The sequence below is a fragment of the Perognathus longimembris genome, chromosome 17, assembly GCF_023159225.1.
Source record: "Perognathus longimembris pacificus isolate PPM17 chromosome 17, ASM2315922v1, whole genome shotgun sequence".
NCBI lineage: Eukaryota > Metazoa > Chordata > Mammalia > Rodentia > Heteromyidae > Perognathus > Perognathus longimembris.
In genome coordinates, this window is record NC_063177.1 from 50,670,266 (window position 1) to 50,697,490 (window position 27,225).

Consider the following 27,225-nt stretch of genomic DNA (forward strand, 5'->3'; position numbering starts at 1 on the left):
GGAAGTCAAATTTTCAGCTCAAATTAAATCTAGTTCACGCTATCATAGGAAAGTTGATAAGTTAGAAAAAGGATTCTATAAAGTAATGACTTTTCAAAAAATATACTTGCAATTTCTACTTCATTTTTTAAAAATTCTATAGCTCAACTATGTGTGTATGTGTTGTGTGGCTACTGCTCTACCACTTGAGCCACAACTCTACTTTCCAGACTTTTGGTGGTTAGTTATAGGTAAGAGTCTCACAGTCTCTCCTGCCCAGGCTGGCTTTGAACTGTGATCCTCAGATCTCAGCCTCCTGAGTAACCAGGATATCAGGCATGATCCAATACCAACCGACCCTGTAACTCAACTTTATAGTGATGTGCATGAAAAGTGTTTAGAAGCCGGGCGCCAATGGCTCACAGCTGTAATCCTAGCCACTCAGGAGACTGACATCTGAGGATCACAATTCAAAACCAGCTTAGGCAGAAAAGTCCGTGAAACTCTGATAAACTACTCAGAAAAAGCCAGACGTGGTGTTATGGCTCAAGTATTAGGATGCTAGCCTTGAGCACAGAGAGGTTCAGGGACAGTGTCCAGGTCCTAACTTCAAGCCCCAGGACCGGGGCTTATAATGGCTAAAAATTAGAAAGTCTTAACATCTAACAGTTAACCACATGTACACACACACACACACACACACACACACACACACACACGCGCGCGCGCGCGCGCCTAGAAGGATGTACATGACAGACCATTTGACCTGGATCTTCAACCTTCCTTCAACTATATTTTCTAAACAGGGGTGGGAACTTCTGGACCTCAGTATAAGGCCCATGACATCACTGGGACAGGAGAGGACCGACACACAAGCTTCTCATCTGCTGCCCATGGCCATGGGCTGGTGATGATGATTTTATATGGCCCATGAATGATGTTATAAATATATAAATGGCCCCTGGCAGAAAGGGGAAAAAAAAGGTTCCCCAACCACTAAAGCTTCTACAAAAGATATTTTTAAGGAAAAACATTAATCAGGAGTAAGTAAACTAAAGAATGCTACTATAAAGTAGAAAAGCCTTCAGTTACATCTAAATTCTAGTCTGAGACTTTAACGCCATGAGACAGCCGTTTTGAGTACTGGCTACTCCACTGTCTGCTCACAGCCTAGAGAAGAGAAAACAGACTTCTAGCACCTTTAGTCAAGGTATGATGAGTGGAAAGACACCTCAAGTATTTCAAATACCTAATTACTTGCACTGAACAGGCCAAGGTACTTTTAAACTAGCAGCAGAGCCCCTGCATATGATCCAGGCATTCTGTTACTTCAGCACATTACACAAAGGCCACTGTCCCCAAAGGCAACAATCCATCTCTTTTAAAGACATTCTGGGTTTTCTGTTTTTCACTGTTGGGGAGGCTTTGTGAAGACCTCACTGTTTACAGGTAGACTAGAACTTTTTATATAAGCGTGAAACCCACAAATACATTACAACTAGCAGAAAAAAAAATAAAACTGCACAGTGGGTCAGGATAATTTTTCTATGAAGCCTTCCCACTTATTCACAAGTATGTCTGGCATGTACTATGTCACAAAAGAAAATACATTTCTGAAGGGGTAACACTGATCAAGGTGTGTTGTACTCATAAATTGACATGTTGAAATCCCTTTGCATAACTATTTTTTTTAAATATACTTCTATGAAACACTGTCAAAAAAGTCTGAAGGTTACTACAATCTATCTGAACTCAGTCTACTTTTGCTGATGGAGGAAAGACCATTATTTCACTTCTAACTTTAAAGGCTCAATGCTGAAGTTTAAGTCTCAATCAGCGTTTTCAGATATAAAGAAGCAAAATGGTCTGTCTTCTAAAGTCAAGAAGCTAACATGGGAAAAATACTGTATTTGCCCTACTTTATATCAGACTACTTCGGAGGAGAAGCCACTGTAGGATGGCACCAGGTTCTGACAATTCAAGTTTCTAGCTCCGAAAATACAGAAGCAGTTGCCTTGCTACACCAAAGGGCAAATGAAAACCCACAGAGTGGGGCTGACACAGACCTATCAAGTAGGAGCCCTATTCTCCTTCCTTACACAGACACATCAGTTTGCCAGACAGTTACAGGACTCATTTTCTTTTTCTCTGCAGTGTCCATTCACAAGGATAGTGCTGACATCTGACCAGGGTATTTTTGTCATACATTTTTATTTCTAGTAGAAATAGAATAAAACTATTATTTATAAAGTAAAAGTCCCTTGCAAGTCATTGAACACAACCAAAATAAAACTGATGAAGACTCCGCCCAAGAACCTATAAACAATACACAAAGGCAACTCACAGGAGTCTGGCAAAGAGTGAGGTTCTGTGTTTAGGCAACCGTCAGGTCCCTACATCCTCATAAATGCAGCTAAGTGGGTGAGCCAAAAGCAATGGTCCTGGTTAGGATCACCTGTGGGCGTGCCACTGCCCCAACTCAAGACTGCTCAGCAAACAGCAGGATCCAGGCTGTTTTCATACCCACTGCTGTGCACAAGAACCATTTTACTAGGACTGCTCCATCATTCAGTAAATATTTGCTAAGCTTAATTAAAGTGGAAGATGGTAGCAATGAGTCTACTAAAAAAAAAAATTCAGGCTACTGCAGTGACAAGAACACACCCAAGTGCTGGGAAGGGTGGAACTCGTAACCAGTGGTGTCTCCTCTAGAATAAGGAAGCTGGGTGCCCGTGGCTCATGTCTGTCATCCTAGCTACTCAGGAGGCTGAGATCTGAGGATCTCCGGCAAAGAAAGCTCAAGGACAGACAGTGCCCAGGCCCTGATTTTAAGACTCACAACCGGCCAAAAAAAAAGAAGGAAGATCTTTACTAGGATTTGAACTCAAGGCCTCACACTTGCTTGGCTTAGTGCTCTACCATTTGAGACATGCCTCCAGCCTGTTTTGCTGATTATTTTAGAGATTTTTTTTTCCTGCCTGTCTGGCTTCAAATTTGAGTCCTCCAGATCTCAACCTGACATAGCTAGGTTTACTGGTATGAACCACAGACCCACAAAAATAAGGCAGATTTTTAATATGCAGGGATAACTAACAGGGAGTACAAGAGCAAACTAAAAAATAAAAATAGGGACTAGGAATGTGGCTTTAGTGATAGAGTGCTTGCCTAGCATGCATGAAGCTCTGGGCTTGATTCCTCAGCACCATATAAACAGAAAAAGCCAGAAGTGGTGCTGTGGCTCAAGTGGTGGAGTGTTATGTTAGCCTTGAGCAAAGGAAGCCAGGGACAGTGATCAGGCTCTAAGTTCAAGCCCCAGGACTGGCAAAAATAATAAAAATGAGCCTTTAACTCTCATTTCTTGCCTGGGGAACAGAAATATTTCTCTCATGTTTTCTAGTTCTCTCTAACCTGTTATGCTAAAATAAAATCCTTGCTACGACTTTCATCTTAGGGGACTCTCCATCTGAGACGTTGTGAGGGAGCTGAGAAGCTGAGGGAACCCCTCGTCTATCCATCCTCTAGGGACAGAAATTGGTGAGCACGAGCCGGTGTTGAACCACACAAGGTAGAGAAAGCATTTAGCTTTAGCAAAGGTTCTGTAGGCATGTATGATGAATCTCAAGGGAAACAACTCTAACAAGCACTTGTTTTTCAATGATTACTCTTGATTTTAGCTTTACAAAGTCTAACATTAAATCTGATGCGGGCTGGGGATATGGCCTAGTGGCAAGAGTGCTTGCCTCATATACATGAGGTCCTGGGTTCAATTCCCCAGCACCACATATACAGAAAACAGCCAGAAGTGGCGCTGTGGCTCAAGTGGTAGAGTGCTAGCCTTGAGCAAAAAAAAAAAAGAAGCCAGGGACAGTGCTCAGGCCCTGAGTCCAAATATATATATATATATATATATATATATATATATATATATATATATATATATATATATACATTAAATCTGATGCTAAAAATAGACAAAGAAACTAATAAAAACTCAGCTCTCTCCAGCTCGACTAAGGTCCTAAACCTCCTGAAACTAAAAACACCTTATATCAAGGAGAAAGGTCCCTAAGTTTGTTGGATATTTTTTTGGCATCCCTAAGTTTTTGGGCTCAAAGCTAGTACTCTGGGGGGAGGGGGGGGGTCCCGCAGAAGGGTTTCTTTTCCTCTTTCTCCCTACTTTAAACCTAGTTACACTAAACTAAATATCTGCTAAAGCTTACAACACAATACAGCCAGATGCTGATGGCTCATACCAGAAACCCTACTCAGGATGCTAAGATCTGAGGATCATAGTTCAAAGCCATGCCAAAAGTGAAGAAGTAGGGGCTGGGGATATGGCCTAGTGGCAAGAGTGCTTGCTTCGTATACATGAGGCCCTAGGTTCGATTCCCCAGCACCACATATACAGAAAATGGCCAGAAGTGGCGCTGTGGCTCAAGTGGCAGAGTGCTAGCCTTGAGCAAGAAGAAGCCAGGGACAGTGCTCAGGCCCTGAGTCCAAGCCCCAGGACTGGCCAAAAAAAAAAAAAAGTGAAGAAGTGGATCAAGTGGTAAAGTACTAGCCTTCAGCACGAAAGCTCAGGGACAGTGCCCAGGCCCCGAGTTCAAGCCCTAGGACCAGCACAGAAATAATAAAAACAAAAAAACGTAAAATACAAAAACCTGTCTTGGGGAAATTAAACTAATAGTGTGGTATTGCTAAATCTACAGGAGGAGCTGGTATAACATAAAAACACACAGGAAAGTTTGGGCCAGATTCCAAGAACTGAGAATTTGGGGGGGGGGGGGGATGGAGGGGGGGGTCCCTGAGCTTTTTTTTTGCTCAAGGTTACACTCCACCACTTTGAGCCACAGCTCCATTTCTGGTTTTCTGGTGGTTAATTGGAGATCATGAGTCTCACAGACTTTATTGCCAAGGCTAGCTTTGAACTACAACTCTCAGATCTCAGCCTCCGGAGTAGCAAGGATTACAGGTGTGAGCCATCAGTGCTCAGCAAGCTGTAAATTCTGTAGACAGAGGGCCATGCTGAAGTCTACACTAGGGAGTGAAGACTCCAGGATCTGTTTGTGATAAATGAAGTTGCAGAAGACCCAGAAGGGCCCTATGGGGGAGGTTTTTTTCACACATACACAAGTGCGGAAGGCAGATCTGAACAACTGTGGGTATGTGCCACAGCCCAGACAGGCATAGAGAGGGAAGAGCTAGTGAGCTTGGAGGCACCTGGGCATTCATGGCTAAGAGCTGGTATTCAGTAAAAGTCTGCTGAATGCGAAGGTCTGGTATGCCTCTACCAAGTTTTACAGGAGCCAAGTAGGAAGCCAAGCCCAGAAAGGAAAGACGTCTGGGGCTAAGAGGAGGAAAAGAAAGCACACCCGAAGGAGAGGAAAAATGTCCTGCAGAGCATCTTCATAAGTCAGTGAAAGAAACTCTAGACAAGAAAAACCTGCAGGGATTAAAAAAAAAAAAAAAAAGGAGAAATACTAGAAAAGAACTTTTAGGAGCCTGCAGAGAACACAATAGAAAGGCAGATGAACACTCCATTGCCCTTCCCAAAGACACAAGATGTGAAGATCAGAAAAGTTGACAAGGTTCATTTTCAAGGTTCACTGGGCTCATATTATTATTCACCAGTGACCAAGAAGTCCTAATCCTCCAGCTAGGCTTACCTTTGCATTTTCCAAGGTATAAAGCCATATTAAGAGATAACCCATTTAATAAATGGAATCAAGGATAACAATCACATGGTCACCTAAATTGATGTCAAAAACAGATAAATGTTCTGAAAAAAACTAGAAAGAATAAAAGGACTGTAATAAGCTAGACAAGACAGTTCTCTATAACTATATACCTAAAGTCAAAAACAAGGTGTCCACTCTCCTGCACTCTTATTCAATAAAGCACCAACATTCCTTGCCAAAGCAATAAGGCAAGAAAAAGAAATCAAAGGGATCCAAATAAAGAAGTCAAATTATCCCTATTTGAGATGACGAGATCCTAACTTAAGAGACCCTAAGGACCTAGGACCAGTGGCTCACACCTATACCCTCGCTATTCAGGAGGCAGATATGTAAGGATTACAGTCAGCCTATGCAGGAAAGTCCATGAAATTCTTATGGTCAAAACTACCAAAAAGCCAGAAGTAGAGCTATAGCTCAAGTGGTAGAGCATTAGCCTTGAAGGAAAACTCCTTGAGGGACAAATGCTCAGTACGTGCACAAAGTAAAATAATAGGGGTTAGGAGTGGGCCTTGTATTTTTAAAAGATTGATTTAGCTGGCTACCAGTGGCTCTCACCTGTAATCCTAACTACTGAGGAGGTTGAGATCTAAAGATCACGTTCTAAGCCAGCCTGGGAAAGAAAAGTCTGTGAGATTCCTACAGCCAGTTAACTACTAAAAAGCCAGAGCTCAGGGACAGTGCCTGGGTTCAAACCGCAGGACCAGAAAAGAAAAAAGACCAACTTAATTTACTGACAGAAGCACTTCCTGAAAGGCATACATTTAAGAACCAGAAGCCAGACTTACAAGCCAGTACCCAGGTCTCATGTCTATAATGCAAGCTACTGAAGAGGCTGAGATCTGAGGAGAGATTCAAAGCCAGTCAGGTGGGAAAGTCTGCGAGACTCTGATCTGTAATTAACCAACAATAAAGCCAGAAATGGAGCTGTGGCTCAAGTGGCATCGTGCTAACCCTGAGCAGAAAAAGCTCAGGGACAGCACCTGAGCCCCATGTGGGCGTATGCGCAAAAAGCGCGTGCACACACTCTCTCCAAAAAAAAAAAAAAAAAAAGATACAAAGTTTTTAAGCGCTAGTCCCCATTCCTTTCTTGTCTTTTCATATTAGAAATCTACAATTGTGGGGCTGGGAATATGGCCTAATGGCAAGACTAGCTTGTCTTGTATATACATGAAGCCCTGGGTTCGATTCCTCAGCACCACATATATAGAAAATGGCCAGAAGCGGCGCTGTGGCCCAAGTGGCAAGAATGCTAGCCTTGAGCAAGAAGAAGCCAGGGACAGTGCTCAGGCCCTGAGTCCAAGCCCCAGGACTGGCAAAAAAAAAAAAAAAGAAAGAAATCTACAATTGTGTTCCAGATAAAACTATATCATAGCATGTACTTGGAAAAATATCTTCCAGCTAAAAGGTAAGTGGAGGAAATTTCTGCTCTGTTCCTGACTCCCAAGCTAGTTGTTTCAGCAAATGATGAGCAGTTTCTTCGAGCATGAGACAGCTCACACCACAGCTAGCAGCTCAACATGCAGGCCCTAGGGCCCAGCTTCTCATCGCCTCCTCCTGGTGATGGCTTTGGCTGGCAAGTGCCTTTATTTTTCCATTTCCCAGTTTTTCTACCTAAGAAGTGGAGATTCCTTTTCCTACTAAAGTAAGAAAGAAAATACATGACATATCTCACTGTGTAACTAATCTGCAGGTCAGTTCTCATGCTATAGCTTCACATTATGTGGGAAAAAGAGACATATATTACCTTCAATTTACACAGCTCCTTGTGGTACTTTATTACAAATCAGGGACCTCACATCTAACTTCCCAGAAAAAGATGCCAAGGTTATTACATTTAGGGGAAAAAAAGTAACTTTTAGTAAGTAACCTTTTTTGTGTGTGTGTGTGCCTATCCTGGGGCTTGAACTCAAGGCCTAGGCACTGACCCTGAACTTTTTTTGCTCAAGGCTAGTGCTCTACCACTTGAGCCACACCTCCACTTCTGGCTTTTTTGGTGGTTAATTGGAGATGAGAATCTCATGGACTTTCCCGCCCAAGCTGGCTTTTATCTGTGATCCTCAGATCTCAGTCTCCAAGTAATAAGTAACCATTTTAAATCTCAGAATCTCAACCAATTCCTCAGATGTAAGTTCAAGCTATAAGAAAAAGAATTCTGAAATTAAGCATTTTAAGGAAGGCAGAGAATGTTTTATCTGACTTAGTCCCAAGGAAACCTGTTGGTGGTAGAGTGCTAGCCTTGAGCAAAAAGCCAGGGACAGTGCTCAGGCCCTGCGTTCAAGGCCCAGGACTGGCAAAAAAAAAAAAAAAAAAAAAGATTTTCCCTCCTGGGGTTGGAGGTGTAGCTCAGTTGGCACAGCAACAGTGAAAATATCAGGTACCAAGTTTGAGTACAAAAGAAAACTTCCTCCGGCCTTTTGCAACTCCAGTTCTACAGTCCATTCCATGTTGCTGCAGCGATTGGGAAGGTTGGGGGGAGGCATGGAACAGAGCACTCCTGTACTCAGGTGTGCTGGGACCAATCAGTTAAGCAAATCAATGGGTATAGATCAAAACTACCAACCACCAGGCAGCGGTGGCTCAGCCTGTAATACTAGCTACTCAGGGGGCGCTGAGATCTGATGTTCAAGGTTTGGAGCCAGCCCAGGCAGGCAAATCTGAGTCTCTTACCTCAGTTAACCAGCAGAGAGCTGGAATAGGAGATGTGGTTCAAATGCTACAGTGCCAGCCATAGTAAAAAAGCTAAGCATGAGCACAAGGTCCTGAGGTTCAAACTCCAGTACCAGCACAAAAACAAAAGCAGAAAGCCCACAATCTACTGTACTGATCTTACAAGATAAGGAGTCCCTACTTCAAAGCATGGTGTGTGTGTATATGTGTGTGTTGTGTGTGCACATGCATGCATGAATGTGCTTTGCTGGGAATAATTACAAAGTTCCACAAAGAGAACAGGTCTCAAGATAGAAATAGGATTGAAACTACTGCAGTCAGGTAAAACCATACTTATTCTTTGAATTATACACAGCAGAAACTGCATTCCTGTGCTCAAGCAGTGCAAACAAGTGAGTGTGTGACCCATTCCTTACCTCCGTGTCCCAGGAATCCTGAAAGACAGCATTTCTTGTACTCCTTTTGGTCTGTGGGGGAAGATGGTTATCTTCTTCATTGCCATTTCTTCTTCTTTTCCTGAAATGAGGACACAAGGAGAAAAAAAATCCAGTAGTTGATCTTTTTAACTCAACTGTATATTAGGACAACAAATAAATTTGCCCTCTCGCCTGCAAATATACACCACATGACACCTCAATAGGGTGAAAGTTTAAGTACACTGCCACTGGGCACTAAGCAAGAAGCTATGAGAGTAGCCCTAAGGTCAAGGTTAAATTAGCAAGGCTATTGTGTGAACAGAATCTTGACAACATTAATTGCCTGCTGCTAATTAAATAAGAACAGGAAAAGGTTAAGGACTAAGCTACCACACAACTAAAGTTTTCTTCTTTAAAAGTTCCCGGAATGTAAATTTCAAATTACCTACTTTCTTCCATATGACAAGATTTGAGAGGAGCCCCTGTCTTTGCCTGTTTGTCCTGCGTATCTGTATAAAAAGGATGTCACACAGGAATATCACAGATATGTGGTAGCTTCTAGGTTTTCCTCGCCCCTGATTTCCCCCAACAAGCACCACACTAAATAGAATCTCTATGCCCCCCAGAGGACTCAGTTACTATCCTGGGTGATCACTGAAGAAGCAACTATGGCTATGCTAACCTGACTGTCCGGCAGACTACTAGTATTATGATATAACAGTCACTTCATTCATGTCACTAGATTCTAACTTTGAGACGGCAGCACAAACCGCTGGAAAATTCTAGGTTTAAAGAAATTCGCATATCAAGTGAAGTCAGAAGGAATTCTTTTTGTGTGTGCTGGTCCTGTGGCTTTTGAACTTGGGGCCTGGGTGTTGTCCCTGACATTTTCTCAAGACTGGTGCTCTATCATTGGAGCCACAACACACTTCTGGCTTTTTCCGAGTCATTCACTAGAGATGAAAGTCTCACAGACTTGTCTTGCCAGGGCTGGCTTAAAACTGTGATCCTCAGATCTCAGCCTCCTGTGTAGCTAGGATTACAGGCATGAGCTACTTGTGCCCAGCTCAGGATTTCCAAATCCATTAAAAAGCAGAAATAGAGCAGTCAAGGGGAAAAGGGTGGGCAAAAGAAGAGAAGGATAGAATGAAGAATCCAATGTATGTTCTACAAAATTAACAAGAGTGAGGGAAGGAGTAAGTAGTGGAGGGATGGTTGAGAATGTTGAAAGGGGTGACACTGATCAAGGTATAGTATATTCATAAACTGCTCTGTTAAGTGGCAACTCTTATACAATTGCTTAAAAATAAATCCTATGGGGGGGGGAGATTTTTTAAAAAATCACACTGTGCACACACACACCCACAAACAGAAATAAGGCAAGGTGCCTATGGCTCATGCCCGTAATCTTAGCTACTCAAAAGACTGAGACGTGGAAGATCATTTAGAAGTCAGCCTGGGAAGAAAAAATCCGCAAGACTCCATCTCCAAATTAACCAGAAAAAAAAAAAAACATTGACTGCAGGTGTGGCTCAAGCAGTAAAATGCCAGCTGTGGGCCAGCAAGCCAAACCAAGAATGTGAGTCCCTGAGGTTAAGCTCCAATACCAGTACCAAAAAAAAAAAAAAAAAAAGTGGGTAAAATAACTAGAAGTCAAAATGTCTACAATTACACTGTACAACAGTGTCCCCTAGTTGAAAGTCTAGTCTTGTTTCCAGTACAAAATGGAACATGTAGCTATATGATGCTGGAGGACAGGCCCTTCATGTTCTTACTGGGCAGCACTGTGACAACTCTGTACAACAGCATCTACTATCATGAAACGCTTAGAGCTTCACCTAACTGCAGTTCAGACAACCAATTCTTTTGTAAAGTATTTAAGCTTAGAGCACATAGCATCTATGCCATTGGATTAGTATAATAAACCCTGAATCCTAAGGGTTTGAGTTGAAGTCTGGATATGGGAAAAATTAAACTTCCACTCCATTCAGTTCCCTGTACTCTACAATACTCTCAGTATCTAATTTATGTATGGGTATGATTCCAGGGTTTTGTTTTTTTGTCCTGGTGCTTGAACTCAGAGCCTGGGCACTGAAACTGAGTTTTTTTGCTCAAGGTTAGTGCTTTACCACGTGAGCCCCAGTTCCACTTCCATGATCCCAGTTTTTGAGTGTGATTCTGAACCATTTACCTCATTCCATGTTCCACATTTTCCCCCAGAAGATGTGACACTATACACTGCACTTAATTTCTGAAGCACTTGAAGCTCAAAGTCAGATGAATACCAGGTTAATAATCATTCAGTGGATATCCTATTATAAATCTGAATCAAGAAGGCTCTACTTCCATCCCAACCTAATCATAGAATTTACATGGGAATGTGCTGCAGTAGCAAAGCCATTTCTGTTGGAGCCATCTGATACCCAAAGAGAAATCTCATCCAATGGCAGCAGGCTGGCCCCTGAACTCTATTTTATCGGTAGGCTAACAGCTGATCATATTTTGGGCTGCTGAGTCACTAACCAAACTTAGGAGTCTGACCAAAATTTACCATTTCCTCATTTGCAATGGAGGACGTCCCTTTCCAGTGACAAGGAGGGAAAGGTTGCATGGCAGAAAACAGGCTGGTACTGACAATATCAACTGAACTGCTGTATTTTCACAGGATCTCTGGCCTAAGGCTGCTCCTCTTCTTGGGTGGTAGTGGATTCAGAATGAGTCCTACCTCTTCTCATCTCCCTGGTCCTTGGCTATTAGTGGTTTCCCTCCTTCAAACTCTCTGCTTTCAACAACGTTGTTAATAACTGACAAGATCATGGCTGCATGCTTATCCTTATCTGTACAATCAGTCAGATTATAGCTTTTGACACGAATGCCTCAGAGCAGGTTATAATTTTGGCAGACACCCCACAATTGATTACATTCTCCAATTCCCACCTAGGTTCAGATGACTGTTTGACATGTTACTCTGAAAAATGGCTTACTTCATTACTTATCTCTCTTTTAACCTTTCAATCAATTTCTAGAGCTTAAAGAAGTAATCTTAAGAGGATGGAAATTTTCACTTTTTTGAGGGGGGGGGGCAGTCCTGGGGCTTGAACTCAGGGCCTGAGTGCTGTCCCTGAGCTTCTTTTTGCTCAAGGCTAGCACTCTACCACTTGATCCACAGCACCACTTCTGGCCTTTTCTGTTTATGTGGTACAGAGGAATCAAATCCAGGGCTTCATGCATGCTAGGCAAGCACTCTACCACTAAGCCACGTTCCCAGCCCATGGTTTTCACTTTTTAAAAACAAAAAGAACTCTTCCTTCTTACTGGGGAGATGAAACGTCAGCATGCACAAAAGTTATAGGTTTGTTATAAAATACAGACCACACACCCACCTCTCGACAACCATTGTGGTCTACTGTGGAATAGTTTCAAAAACTGTCTCATATCAACCTTTCACCTTAAAATTGAGGAAATGGATCCAGAGATGTGAACAGCTGGAGCTGGCAAAACTGGTCCATCACACTCCATGAAACACAAGCAGAGAGAAGCAGGCAAGGAAAGACTGCCCAAACAAAATGACTTCTTTTACAATAATTACTAATAAAATGTATTAGGATTATTCGTGTATGTATGAGATACAAAGAATCTGCTGTATGTAGAAACACATTGTGTATGGTACTGGACAAAAAGAATCTTTGGGGGGGTAGGAAATACTTGCCTTTTTCAGATTTAGGATCTAGGAGACACCCCAACAAAATATTAGAAATACAAACTGAGTTTGAAAATTAAAAACCACACACACACGGTAGTTGGGTGCAGTTTACAACATCTGAAGATTTTGATTCTGATGGCACGTCATTGAGCCATAATTTTATTTTGGCCTAATTCAAACTTTTCAACAATCTTGTTAATAATTGCCAAGTCCTGCTGCTTCATGCTCCATCCTACTCACAGATTATACATTGTAGCATTAACACCATGACCAGATTATAATTTGAAGGCATCCTGCAACTTCAAATAGCCCACTCTTCCTTTCAATACAAGTACAGGATGCAAGCATAGGTTTTACGTTTCTGTCTACATGATCCCAATCAACAATCCAATGCGGTTTTGGGCCCCCCTCAGTTTTCAAAAACTACAGGCCAAATAACCTCAAAATGCTTTAAAGAATCTCAATCTCATGAAATAAAAATGTTACAGAGAAAAGTCTTTGCTGAAAGACTTGTCAATTGCATTCAGAGCCAAAGAAAACAAGGAACAAGGGAAGGTCCAGCATAATCTACCAAGGCAATCCTATAAGCCAATTTACTTCAGCCTGAGGCCAATAGGAAAATTCCTCGAGCCTGGAAAGATCCAGGTAAACTTCGTGATCTTTCTAAATCCATCTCATCAGAAAAACAAAACTGAACTCAGTGATCCACAAGTTTTCACTTCAGGGCTCCATGGTGATTTTTTTTTTTTCCCCCCAATTTGAGAATGAAAGGTTCACTCCGAGATCCTCGCATCTCCACTTCCTCCTCCTCCTCGACTCCTCGCAGGGGGAAATAAGACAAGACGAGAGGGGAGAGAGAAGAGAAAAAAAGAAAGGAAAAAGGAAGAAATCCTAGCTAGGGCCGGGCACTGCCTTGGGGAAGCCCCGCACCCTGAGGCCGGGCTCGGTGGGGGGTAATCGGACCAACCTCGCCTTCCGAGTCAAACGGCTTTGCACCCACAGTTTAGAATGCTGCCTGCTAGGTAGGGCTCCGGCGCCGGGAGAACCCCGACCCACCCCGGACAGCCAGTCCGGCGGTCTGCCCTAATCCCTCCCGGCCGCCGGACTACACGAAGCTCAGCGCCGCCCTCCCCCCCCGGCCACCTGACCTTGGGGGGCCCCGGCAGGTCCCCCGGTGCCCTCAAAGGCGCCTTCAGGGACTCTCTCACTCGACAACATTCCTCCCATCCCCCCACCCCCACCTGCCTAAATGTAGGACCAAGGGAGCTTCAGGACCACCGTCCTCCTTCCGAGACCCAACAGAGCTCGTTCCGAACCCGACTGACGAGGGGAGACCCGGGACCCCGACATGTCACCCCCTCCGGGCTGCCCACCGACACCGGGGCTGCAGCCACTCGCGCGTCCCTCTCTCCTCCCCTGGCCGGCCGCGCAGCCCGGAGTTCGCCCCGCAGGACGCGGGCAGCCCCTCGGCTCCACCCCGCGGATCCGCCGGCGACGGGCCGGAAAGGACAGGGGGTCCCTTCCGTCTCACCTAGGGCGGAGGCGCTCGCTCATGGCAGCTGGTGGAGGGGAGCGACGCGGCGCCGCCCCGCGCGGAGAGCGGACGGAGGGGGTCGTGTTCCGGCGTCCGCCACGCCCACCCCCTCGGGCCTTGGCTCTGGCCGCCGCGCGGGTGGAGGACGCCGGCGGTGAGAACCCCTCGATCGGACTCGTACCACTGCCACTTCCGGCGTCTCCTCCGCGCCCCCCCATGTCGCACCGCCGTGGTACCGCCCCCTTGCGGCTGCGCAGTGACGCGACGCCCCCACGGCGCCGAGGCCTGGCCCCGCCCACAGGAAAGAGGCGGGCTCTGAAGGGAGAGGGAGGGGGAAAGCGCGACGGAGAGCTTCTGAGAAAGAGGACCTCTGAGGAGGTGGCCTAGGCGTTCGCCTGTCCGCAGCCAAAGAGTAACACCTTCGAACGAACCCAAACCAGGCTTGAAATAATTTAACTTATATCGTGGTAATTGACGCAAGTGTTCGAGTACATCCTGGCGGGGTAACTATTTAAAAGACCTAGGAGCGCGCCCTCAGGCAGTGGTGCGGACGACCTGCCGCGAGTCCGGGGGTTGGGAGAGCGCCGGTGGGCCTCGGGGGGGCTCGACGCCGACGCCGGGTGGGCCTTGGGGTCGCCGGAGTCGCGTATTCTGGTCCACAGTGAGTCCTCAGGGGCGGGGCTGTTTCCGGGAAGACACCCCGGGGCGACGGAGGGATGGGACGTGTGTGGAGCGGGAGGTTGCAGCCTCCGGTGGGCCTCCTGGGGGTCGGGGGTCTCCGGCCCCTGGGCCTCCCCGGCCCGGGATCGAGGGAGGTGAATCCAGGCCTGGCCACAAACACGGTTCACGCGGGAGGTGGAAGCGGAGACCAGCCGGTGAGATCCGCCTGGTGCCTGGGGGCGGTTTTCACGTGCCCGTTATGGGGCTTGAACTCGGGGCCGCTGTCCCTGAGCTTTTGGGCTCCAGGCTAGAGCCTTACCGCTGGAGCCGCAGCTCCTTCTCTGGATTTTATTTTATTATTTTTTTTTTTTTTTGCTGGTTTATTGGAGATAAGAATCCCACGGACTGAACTTGAACTACCCGGGCTGGCTTCGAACCTCGATCCTCAGAACCCAGTCTCCTGAAGAGCCGAGGCCGCAAGCCACCGGCGCCTGGCTGATTGTTTTAACTCACTGCTTTCCAGAACCTTCCCCGGAGCTGCCAGGCAGATAGCCCAGTTTGTATTGGGTTCGGGACCGGGACTGGGCCGCAGTTCCTCGGCGTATCGCATTACGTCGGCTGAAATTCGGAGTTTTCTTTCTGCCGAACTCGGGAACGGTGATCGGGAAGCATGAGGGTCCGGGAGACGCGGCAACAGAATTAGCATCGTCCTAACGGATAACCGAGCTCGGGTAAGAAAAACAAGCACCCAGGCTAAGATGTCGTGGCGGAAAGGCTGACCAGGAGCCCTTGCGGTGGGATGAAGTGGACCGACCGGAACACAATCTCGGCAGTCCCTAAAGTTTCTAACGGAAAGCCCGTGGATTGGCTTCGCTTGTGTGCATTTTCAAAAGCACACGCCCCATAGCTTTCGTCCTGATATCAGTATGTAACCCTAGAAAAGGAGGAATCAGCACTGTCGATTGCAAAGTCACCTTTGTTAACTTCACGTAAGATGAAGTCGATGGCTTTGATAATGGATAATTACTTTGCTTCAAGATCTGCTTTTATGATCAATTTAGAGAACAGAAGATATTTTCAGTCTCAGAACTGTAATATTTGCATGTCTAGAGAAAGGATTCATTAAACAAATGTTACATGTCAGGCTCAGTGTTAGGTTTTCTAAGATTCCACTTGTGCCCGATATAGGTATGTCCCTGCCTTCTGGAATCTTACAGAAACAGAAAGAAATGTTAACATAATAAGTAGAAGCCCGTGGCTTGTGCCTGTGATCCTAGGTGTTCAGGAGACTGAGATCTGTGCCTTGACCAGCAAATGTGAGATATTGTTACCTCTAATGAGCAAAAAGCCAGAAGTGGATGTGTTGCCCAAGTGGGAGAGTGCCAGCCTTGAGTGAAAAACACCAAACGAGAGCACATAGCCAAGGAGAGTATGAGACCCTGACTTGGAGTCCCAGTACTGGCACAAAAATACTAATAACTTTCAACAGAGCCTTGGAATTAAGTATTTCCCAACTGTTGAGAATAACAGGTACAAGTGATGTATGGTACAAGTGGTTTTTTGTTTGTTTGGTTTTGGTGGGGTTTTTTGTTGTTTTGTTTTTTTTTTTGAAGGTTGTAGGGCTTGAATTCAGGGCCTGGGCGCTGTCCCTGAGCTCTTTTCCTCAAGGCCAGAACCCTGCCACTTTGAGCCACAGGGCCACTTCTGGTTTTGAGCCATTCATTGGAGGTAAGAGTCTCACAGGGACTTTTCTGCCAGGGTTGGCTTTGAACCTCGATCCTCAGATCTCAGCCTCCTGAGTAGCTAGGATTACAGACATCTGGCCTTAGTATGAACAGTTTAAAGCTTCCTTGCATAATATACATTTAACAAAGATGTTAAGCAGATTTGCCAGTACTGATTGCTACTACAAATTATAGCTAAAAGGTTGGACACAAGTTTCCTTCACTGTGTATTTTTCACTTGTACCTTACACATACATTTTATTTGTGGGTGTGCACATACATGCATGCTACTGATAAGGCAAAATGTCAGCTTCATTTCTTTTGCTCAAGATAATGGAAGTTCTAATATTCTCCTCTTGTACCCAGTGGATTTTTTACATCACTTTGGAAACCTGCCTTTTAAAATGAATTCAACATCTAATCCTTGTGTGATGTATTTAAAGACTTTCAAACAGTTTTATACTCACATAATATCCAGTTGATGTAAACAGCAAACATTTTTACTCTGGCTGCTATTTTGAATATCCTTTCTTCGACTATTAATTTAATAGATTTAAGTCTTTTGTTCTTGCTCATCCTCATTAGGGATGTTGAAAAGTCTCTGGGTTGTCTTTTATATGATTGATTTCTTGGAGATGTGAAATATAAAATCAAGCATGCCAGAATGTTTATTTTTAAATTGTACTATGTCTTCTATTTGCTAACTACCAAAAAAAAAGTTTAGTTTCCTTTAACCTAGGTTGTTCCAAATTAATTTAAAAGATTCACACATAAAATGTCAGTATTTACAGTATAGGCTATATGTGCTTCCTTTCTTGTTTTTGTGCCCGTACAAGGGCTTAAACACGAGGCCTGGGCACTGTACCTTAGCTTTTTTGCTTAGTGCTGGTGCTCTAACACTTGAGCTACAGCTCCATTTCTACCTTTATAGTAATTAGTTGGAGATGAGTTAATCAGACTTTTCTTGCCCAAGCTGACTTTGAACTATGACACTCAGATCTCAGCCTCCTGAGTAGCTAGGATTTACTGACATGAGCCACCAGTTTCTGGCCTCATTTTCTAACATTTATCTTTTTCAGAAAGAAGATAAGTGATATCCAGCCCAAAATGGAAGTGTGTCCTTACTGTAAGAAGCCATTTAAAAGATTAAAGTCCCACTTGCCACACTGTAAAATGATAAAATTGGCCATACCTGCTGATCAGAAAGTTGATCAGTCCAGGCCAGCTACAGGGCTGTGTGCTAAAAAAGTGGAAAGGCCTACCAAAGACTTAACTAAAGCTAAGAGAAAAGAGCTAGAAACAGAGGATGAGAAAAGAAATACCAAATCAATAAACAACAAACTGGAAAGGACAGTAACATCCTCTCCACTACAAGACACTGACTTGAAGAGAGCAAGTACTCCAAAGGCCGATGTAGACAAGGCTCAAAGTCACCTAGCTTTCAGAGTGTTAAAATACACCAAACCAAAGATTGCCTTCCGAAGAAAAACTAAGGCTGAGTCTTATCCCTCGATTAACCCCTCTCCTAAACTTGCCAAAGATTTGCCTAAATCAAAGGAGATCCAGTTGATTCCTTCAGAAACAAAAGCATCATTACCCAGTGGTTCAACAGAACCATCTTTGTCGAATCAAGGTAGAAAATGTTCTTCGGTCATACCAAGTGATGTACAAGCCAATCCTGTGCATGTGAAGTCAGACACAAGTGAGCCTCAAAAACAAGGCCTTCTAATAAAATTATTAGCTATGCCTACTAGTGATTGTCATTCTCCGAAGAATCTCAGTAATGAAATCTTAACGTTGAGAGCATCAGTGTTGAACAAGAACGATTCCAGAGAACGAAGCTACATGCCAGCACTCTCTGCTGACATTGGAAACCCTGAGGCTCAGGGAAAGAACTCAGAATCACTTGTTTTTGGCCTTCACCCCAACCCGTCAGGTCCAATCGCAGTTGAAAACCAAGTTGCAGGACTTGGCTGTGGAGTGGAGGTGTGTCGGAGGCCGGGAAATGCTGAGGACAGCATGCGTGGGACAGATGTGCGGGAACGGGCTTCCGTGAGCCATGGCTGTAAGAACTTCACTGGCAGCTCAGCCACCAAGGAGAAACAGCAAGACAGAGATTCGCTTTTAAACCTGTTATCTTCGCGAGAGGCAACTTACAATGAATTTCTTTGTGTGTTGCCAACAGATCATCAGAGTCGTGCCTCTCTTTCCATGAAAGGTCTTCAGGGAGAGAAAGCGCAAGCCTCTGGTCATAATCGGGTCCCCAATTTCAAACTCCTAGCCCTGGAGCCCCACCCTGCCTCTCTCCCTGGGTGCCAGCAATCTTCGCACTCCACCCAGCATCGTATTTCTAAAAGCTTCCTCATCAGTGATGTGGCTGTTGACAGAAAGCCCGTGCCTAGCTCCATGGGGCTGGAGTGGTTTCCAGAGCTCTATTCTGGCTATGCTGGACTAGGGGTATTGCCAAGGAAGCCTCAATATTGGAGCTCAGTGGCCCAGAGACCTCAGCTCGCCAGTCCCCTGGGGGGACATCTCTCACAAGGTAAGCTTATAGTGTTTTCTGAGTAAGATTACAATCCTAGGATTTTCATCCATTTAACTTACATTTGCATATACAGCCTATTGCACTGAATGTACAGTCCTGAGATCAGTTCTTGCTTCAAAGATCAGTCAGTGACAACACTTTATCCTGTACCTTTTTCCTCCACCAAGAGTTGAAGATTGGACAAGGACCAGCTGGTCATCTTTTAATTAATTAATTAATTATTTTTTTGGACAATTGTGGGACTTGAACTCTGGGCCTGAGCAGTGTTCCTGAGCTTTTCTGCTCAAGGCTAATGCTCTAACACTTGAGCCACATCTCTACTTCCAACTATTGTTGTGGTTAATTGGAGATAAGAATCTCAGGGACTTTTCTGCTCAGGCTAGTTTTAAACCGCCATCCTCAGATCTCAGCCTTCTGCGTAGTCAGGATTACAGGTTTGAGCCACCAGCACCCCGTGGTCTAGACCTTTTGTACAATTTGTAGCCTCAAGATCTGGCTCTTTGTCCAAGCTGAACACAGGCTTCGGGATGCCAACACTGGTTGGTGATACTTTGTGGCTTCTCTACAGCTTCCATTTTTATTGTGCAGGTAATATATAACAGCTACAGTCAAAATAAGTTGTAGAGGGGCTGGGGATATGGCCTAGTGGCGAGAGAGCTTGCCTCATATACATGAGGCCCTGGGTTCGATTCCCCAGCACCACATATACAGAAAACGGCCAGAAGTGGTGCTGTGGCTCAAGTGGCAGAGTGCCTAGCCTTGAGCAAAAAGGAAGCCAGGGACAGTGCTCAGGCCCTGAGTCCAAGGCCCAGGACTGGCCAAAAAAAAAAAAATAAGTTGTAGAGTTCAAGTAGAACTTAGTCTCCTAGCTTAATCCTTCCCATTAAACCAGATGATAGAAAGCATACATAGGGTGAAACAGGTGGTTAATTAAGATAGCTCCATATCTCTCTGTGTGTTAATTGCATGTTTACACACTTAGCTCATGATTAATTTTCTCTAACAAGTAGCTTTTTAATTTTTGGTAGTATGTGTTTTAGTGCCAAATAGTAAACTTCATTTTAGAGGAAACAGGAAAGGACGAATGTCTTACCAATGATGATATCATTGTGCTAGGCACATAGTATATTTCCTCATTTAATCCTCAGGCACATTTATCTGTAACCCTAGCTCCTTGGGAGGAGTAGAGTTCAAGGCCAGCCTTGGGAGTGGGGGAGATGAAGCCCCTTCTCAACACAAAAGCTGGGGGTAGCTGTATACATCCACCTACAAGGGAGGCGTTAGGAGGAGGATTGTAGCCCAGGCCATCCTGGGCAGAAATGGAAGGTTCTCAAAAATAACCAAATCAAATGATAGCGCTCCTGCCCAGCAAGACTGAGGCCCTGAGTTCTAACTCTCACACCATCTGAAAAAAGATGCCCTCAGGTAACATTGCTATCCTACCATCTTATAACATCTATAGGCACGAACCTATAGTCACAGTACTCAGGCAGGAGGACAGTAAGATCCAGGCCAGCCTGAACTATATAGCAAGACCTGCCTAAAAAAAAAAATAAGAAAATACTAGGGAGTTATAAGAGCTCGACCCAGATAGCCATATGTGAAGAAGGGTTCTATGTAGTTGGGGTCAGAAATGAGCTACATACCCCAAGGGCTGGGGCTTCAGCCTATAATCTTGGATACTAAGAAGATCACTGGTAAGGGCCAGCTGAGGCAAAAAGTTTATAGGACCCTAGCTCAGATCATGGGAGTGGGAGAGAAAACTGGAGGTGTGGCTCAAGCAGTGGAATGCCCACTTAAGTAGCACTAGCCTTGAGTTCATACCTCAGTACTGCTAAGGAAGAAATGAACAAGTATATGACAACCTGGCCTAGGCCCAGTGCCAGCCAAGGACTCTGAAAAGGTGTCTTAGATCCAACACAGATCAAGGGTCCTGGGCCAATGTGCATAAAGGACGCCCAGTGGAAGGGGTGAGTTCGGTCATATATCCATGACTCAAACTAGGCCTGAGGGATGGTATAGAGATTGGGTGAGGGTTTTCAGTAGTTTCATCAGACGGGGGTGGGGGGGAAGGGGGGGCAGCGGCCATTGTCCCCGTGGGCTCAACCCCATCAGATGACTGAGGTGTAAGGACGTGGATACTGGCAGGTAAGATCACACACACAAGTTGAGATGGACACCAGAGGCTCCAGTGGAAGCCAGGTAGACAGTGTGGGTGTCCACAGTCCCAGTGGACAGGAAAGATCTGAGAACCTACTCCAGGCCTGTACCAGGCGGAGTGCCTCCCTGGGCACTCACACCTGACTGGAACTTATAGCTCACCTGACTGGAGGGGAACAAGATGAAGGAGTCACATGGTTCCCCAACCTGTTGAAAATACTTGCACCGCAGCAGTTCTCATGGGGTCATACTTTGTGTGGGAGGGAGGCTTGTAGTGTTGTTTTTGTGGTGCTGGTGATCAAACCCAGGGTCTTGCACATGCCGGCACTGAGCCACAGCTTTCTCAGCGTGTGTGTGTGTGTGTGTGTGTGTGCGTGCGTGCGTGTGCGTGCGCGTGTGCGTGCGCACATGCATGCATGAGTGTGTGCTCACGCACAGGCCCTGGGGCTTGAACTCAGGGCCTGGGCACTATCCCTGAGCTGCTGTTTGCTCAAGGCTAGCATTCTACCACTTGAGCCACAATGCCACTTCCAGCTTTTTTTCTCTCTCTCTCTCTCTCTCTCTCTCCCTTTTTCAGTTTATTGGAGATAAGCCTCCACAGACTTTCCTGGCTGGGTTGGCTTTGAACTGCAATCCTCAGATCTCAGCCACCTGGGTAGCTAGGGTTACAGCAGTGAGCCACCAGCGCCCAGCCTGGAATAACTTTTTGACTGGAATAGAGCAGACCTTAGAGGAGAAGTTAACAGCAGTACAAAGCAGAAAGTACTCTACTGTTGAGAATGTGTGCTGTCCCAAGGGCAGGCCTGGGAACCATGGCTCTGCGTGTTGGGGAAGGGGTGAACTCAGATGAGCTATCACAGTGATTTCTGTTTGGAACCCTAGTTCTTTTGTTGGAAAGAAGCTCGGCTGGTGTAAGGAGTTTGGAACCCCCGACTGGGCTTACAACCTCCACCTTCCCTGTAACGAGGCTCTTGGGCGCTCTGCACAAAGGTGAGGCTGGAGTGATTGATGGTTGACTTCAGAGACTGGCTCCAGGCTTTGGGAGAAGTGCTCTTGCTGTAGGCTGTTAGAACCAGCAAGGCAAAGGTAGAGGAAAGTCATGGTTGTCATCTGCTGTCTGTTTACCTTTTGGAGTCAGGCATAAATTGAAGCACCCAAGCTGATAGAGCAGCAGCTGCCTTGCATTGAACAGCTTTTGCTTGTTCATACCTCCCTGAATACCTACCTGCTCGTACCTACCCCTGCCTCTCGCTGTCCCCCAGCAAGACTATGCCGCCTCCCAAAGCCTGGACAGTGCCATTTGGCCAGTTGACTTGGTCTCTGCCCTAGAAACTTAACGCCGCTTAGCCAGTCACATTAGTCTCTGCCCTAGAAACTCAACACCACTTAGCCATTGTATTAGTCTCTGCCTTACTGAAGGCGTTAACCAAGCTCCCCAGTACAAGAACATTGGGATTTATTTCATCTGTCTATAAATGTGTACGAAGTGTGTGCACATGTAAATCGTGTGGATTACAGTCCCCTCATCCAGACTCACTGGATAACTGGCTATCACAGATGACAGACCACATTCTGCTACACCATAATCTGTGCCATGTCTCTCTCTCTCTCTGAACAGGTTGGATCAGGTGTAACACCACCATAAAGAAGGGTGGAATTGGTGGCATCACAATGCTCTTCACAGGGTACTTCCTGCTCTGCTGTAGCTGGAGTTTCAGGCATCTGAGTAAGCTCTTCCGCCCTTGTATAATTGACAGGTCCTCCCATTACAGGGGCTCCGAGTAATCTTGCAGTATCTGGCACACTGGAGTGAATGAGGGGTTACTGCTTGCAGCTCTGGAGTATTGAAAGGCCTGTATATGGTTTGACTGGCATTGACATGATTGCACATTTCTTCCTGCCGCTGGGGCTCTGGTGGTATTGTCTTCCATAAACTGGTTCCCTGATCTATTTATTTTGGCTCTTTGGGTTTGTAAGACAGAGCCTTGCTTCCAGTGGTAGAGCATAAGCTGAGCAAGCCAGCAAAAAAGCCTGAGTTCAACTCCCAGTGCCACCAGAGAAGAATTTTTTTAAAAAAAATGGTGCCTGGCGATGTAGCTCAAGTTAGGCTTGACCCTGTGGCCCTCCTGCCTTAGCCTCCTACATGCCGGGGTACCACCACACCCAGCTACTTTGAACTTTTTGGGCGGTGGGGATGGGAATGTTGCTACTGGGCTTGAAGTCAGATCCTTATTCTCTTGCTTGGCTTTTTCACTCAAGGCTGCCACTCTGCTACTTCAACCATAGCTCCACTTAGGGCTTTATGGTGGTTAATTTGAAATAAAAGTGCCATGGATTTGTTTACCCAGGCTGGCCTTGAACTTTGGTCCTCAGGTCTCAGCCTTTTCTGGGTAGCTGCATTACAGGTGTGAGCCACCAGCTCCAGGCCTACATTTAATTCCCTTCTAGTTAGGAGTTTCAACTTGTACCAAGTCTTAACCAGAAGGAAAATGACAGACTTTCACTACTCTTTTAATATAACTTCAAGTTCAATATAACTTTTGTTCAGTTAACTGTTATAATCAGTTCTTTTTTTTTGGCCAGTCCTGGGCCTTGGACTCAGGGCCTGAGCACTGTCCCTGGCTTCTTCCCGCTCAAGGCTAGCACTCTGCCACCAGAGCCACAGCGCCCCTTCTAGCCGTTTTCCATATATGTGGTGCTGGGGAATCGAACCAAGAGCTTCATGTGTAGGAGGCAAGCGCTCTTGCCACTAGGCCATATTCCCAGCCCCTATAAACAATTCTTAAAGTTTATTTTTAAAAGTTTTTAGATGACTGTATTTTTCTATAATTTAGAAAGAAAAAAAAAAGCCCTCTCCCTTTTTTTTTGGCCAGTCCTGGGCCTTGGACTCAGGGCCTGAGCACTGTCCCTGGCTTCTTTTTGTTCAAGGCTAGCACTCTGCCACTTGAGCCACAGCGCCACTTTTGGCTGTTTTCTATATATGTGGTGCTGGGGCATCGAACCCAGGGCTTCATGTATGCGAGGCAAGCACTCTTGCCACTAGGCCATATTCCCAGCCCCCTCTCTTTTTTTTATTAAAAGAAAGTTTATAGGCTATAGTTCTGTAATTGAGAAGAATAAACAGCCCCTTTCCAAAGATGAGCATTGAGTGTGGAAAAGCTTTGCACATTCCAGACCTATAGGATGCGTAGCTGGACAGAGTTTTCTAAGGTCACAAGTGGAGTCTCGGTGGCTGTGTTTCTCTCACTCCCGCCTGGTGGGCAGGAGGGCAGGTCTTGAGGAGGCATGGAGCTGTGGTTTGCCCAGGTGCTGAGTGCCACAGCGTAGCTGCCAGCCAGCTGCTGGTAAAGGACGGCATCAGCTTCCTAAAGCACTCGCTTCTCCCAGAAAAGTGGGGGAACACCCTCACAGTTTTTGTAGTCTGAAAGGGCTGGTTTGGTTGGTGGTGTTGGACATTAGCACAAGTGCTAGTGTTCACGTCCCTAATTAAGCCTGAACTCTTTTAATTAGCATGCATTAGTATATTTCCACACGTGTATACAGTGTACCCAGTCACCCTCTCTATAACTCTCCTTTACCCTATCCCTGCTTCTTAAAAGTTAGCTCTGTGGGCTGGGAATATGGCCTAGTGGCAAGAGTGCTTTCCTCACATCCATGAATGCTGGGTGCTGGGTTCGATTCCCCAGCACCACATATATAGAAAACGGCCAGAAGTGGCGCTGTGGCTCAAGTGGCAGAGTGCCAGCCTTGAGCAAAAAGAAGCCAGGGACAGTGCTCAGGCCCTGAGTCCAAGGCCCAGGACTGGCCAAAAAAAAAGTTAGCTCTGTAAATTTATAAAAGAAAAATAAAGGCTGGACACTGGCTCCTGCTTATAATCCAGGCTACTCCTACTGATGTAAGATCGCAGTTTTATGCCTGCTGGGGCAGAAAAGTCCATGAGACACTTGTCTTCACATAGCCAGCAAAAAGCCAGAAGTTGGAGGTGTGACTCTAGTAGAGTCAAACAGCCAAGCAAGAGTGAGAGGCCCTGAGTTCAAGCTGAGGTTCTAGCACACACACAGAAAAGAGAGAGAAGAGGAGATGAAGAGAAGGAAGGGAGGGACGGAAGAAGGGAGGAAAAAACATAACAGAACAGTCCATAGAGGGAAAAAAAAACCTTAGGTGTAGTGTCTTGGAGTCTTATATTTGGTTTATCTCTGTTCATTCAAAGAGCTTCAGCGCTGGCGCTGGCGGAAGTAATGTTGATGGGGGACGGACGAAAGCTCAGGAGGTGAAGGGGAACTCGGTGGAGACAACTACAGAGCTGATGGCACAGTTTAAATTTGTCCAGGGGACGGGAGCGGGGTGCAAGAATAAACAACTGCAATCTAAAGCAATCACATGAGTAGTAGAGTTCTTACTAAGGCGGGCAAATCTGGTTCTGTTTGGTGCTCCTATGGCTTGCTCTCAAAAGTGACTAAGAGTAGGGAGAAAAAAAACAGGTTTGTTGAGTCATAAACTCAGATAAAGAAGCTGTTTCTTATTTGGCATAGTGACGCACACTTGTTATTCCAGCAGCACTTGAAGGCACAGGCAAGAGAATTGCAAGTTCCAGGGTAGCCTAGGCTATACAGTGAGACCCTGTGTCAGGAAAACAGAAAAGCCTGGGAGTGTGGCTCCATTCCTAGTATTCACCCCCTCTCCCCAAAAAAGTATTTTTCAATCCTTTGCAAAAACTAGTATCCAGTTTTAGATCTTTCTCTCTAATATTGTGTTTTACCATCTGTCTACATATACTTGGGCATCTGTCTACTATACTCCATATACAGTGCATGGGTACAAGATAGTACCCAAATAAGCAGAGTTACCCTATAAGAACACTTACAGATAGACCATTTCTTCTTTTTTTTTTTTTTTTTTGCCAGTCCTGGGGCTTGGACTCAGGGCCTGAGCTCTGTCCCAGGCTTCTTTGTGCTCAAGGCTAGCACTCTGCCACTTGAGTCACAGCGCCACTTATGGCTTTTTCTATATGTGGTGCTGAGGAATCGAACCCAGGGCTTCATGTATATGAGGCAAGCACTCTTGCCACTAGGCCATATTCCCAGCCCCTATGCCATTTCTTTTTATTCTTGGTGCTACAGGGGTTTGAACTCAGAACCTTGCACTTGCTAGATAAGCCCCCTATCAGTTGAGCTCCACAGCTGGCCCTCCATACATGCCTTGTTTTTGCTTTTGTCGGTCGTAGGGCTTGAACTCAGAGCCTGGGCACTGTCCCTGAGTCTCTTTGTGCTCAAGGCTAGTCAAGCCATACACCACTTCCAGTTTTTATGTGGTTAATTGGAGATGAGAGTCTCCCAGGGACTTGTCTGCCTGGGCTGGCTTGGAACCTGGATCCTCAGGTCTCAGCCTCCTGAGTATCTAGGATTACAAGCATGAGACACCAGCGCCCTGCTTCTATACATGCTTTTATCAGCTTTCTAAGCTGATGAAACCAGCACACCAACTACGGTGCTGACTCCTCCATCTTCAGTGTGACAATGAGCTCAGACTTGTCTTATCATCTCCCGCCGCCAGAGTCCCACCCCGAGGCTGCTCGGGGCTATCTGTAAAATGACTCCGAGTTCTTAGTGTGTCTGTGCTGGATCTTCTGGCTCGCATCACCACCAAAACATTTGGTGTCTTTAATTTTGTTCACTTTCATTTTGGCCCACAGAAATGTGGCCCTAAATAAACTTCACTAGAACCCCCAGCCTCTTCCTTTTGGAAGGGCTTCATACCATTCTCCCTCCCTTTTTTGGGGTGCGGGGGGCAGTCATGGGTCACTGAGCACTGTCCCTGAGCTCTTTTGCCTAAGGCTAGTGCTCTACCACTTTGACCCGCAGCACCATTTCTGGTTTTCTGGCTGTTAGTTGGAGATAAGAGTCTCATGGTCTTTCCTGTCCAGGCTAGCTTGGAACTCTGATCCTCAGATGTAAGCCTCCTTAGTAGCCAGGATTAAAGACGTGAGCCGCCAGCACTGGGCTGTGTCTCCCTTAAAATGAGACACTTGGGTCTCTCTGCTCCCCCTTGTCAGCCCATCTCAGTGTCAGAAACAGAGGAGGGTGGTTGCGGATGGGCCCG

The 27,225-nt window shown here is 45.7% G+C and overlaps 3 protein-coding genes across 9 annotated transcripts in view; 2 read left to right on the top strand and 1 right to left on the bottom strand.

The window, feature by feature from the left end:
- The window catches only part of Cog1 (component of oligomeric golgi complex 1), a 21,071-nt gene extending 15,098 nt beyond the window's left edge, over positions 1-5,973 (top strand). Inside the window, exon 12 of the mRNA XM_048365243.1 lies at positions 5,963-5,973. Coding sequence (XP_048221200.1) covers positions 5,963-5,966 — 4 coding nt within the window. The 3' untranslated portion in view covers positions 5,967-5,973. The remainder of the gene's footprint in view (positions 1-5,962) is intronic.
- Positions 1-14,268, bottom strand: part of Fam104a (family with sequence similarity 104 member A) — an 18,303-nt gene extending 4,035 nt beyond the window's left edge. For 2 of the 3 annotated variants that reach the window (XM_048365246.1, XM_048365245.1), the window contains exons 1-2: positions 14,035-14,268; positions 8,801-8,900 (exon numbers count right to left, since the gene is read on the bottom strand). In XM_048365246.1, coding sequence (XP_048221203.1) covers positions 8,801-8,900; positions 14,035-14,255 — 321 coding nt within the window. In that variant the 5' untranslated portion in view covers positions 14,256-14,268. Of the gene's footprint in view, positions 1-8,800; positions 8,901-9,245; positions 9,719-14,034 lie in introns of those variants that run through there. The other variant, XM_048365247.1, reaches the window with a different exon arrangement.
- A 3,234-nt stretch (positions 14,269-17,502) lies between these two features.
- C17H17orf80 (chromosome 17 C17orf80 homolog) overlaps positions 17,503-27,225 on the top strand; it is a 43,859-nt gene continuing 34,136 nt past the window's right edge. For 4 of the 5 annotated variants that reach the window (XM_048365262.1, XM_048365267.1, XM_048365263.1 and 1 more), the window contains exons 1-3: positions 17,503-18,963; positions 22,009-22,116; positions 22,745-22,852. In XM_048365262.1, the coding sequence (XP_048221219.1) occupies positions 17,529-18,963; positions 22,009-22,116; positions 22,745-22,852 (1,651 nt within the window). In that variant the 5' untranslated portion in view covers positions 17,503-17,528. Of the gene's footprint in view, positions 18,964-22,008; positions 22,117-22,744; positions 22,853-25,336; positions 25,622-27,225 lie in introns of those variants that run through there. The other variant, XM_048365266.1, reaches the window with a different exon arrangement.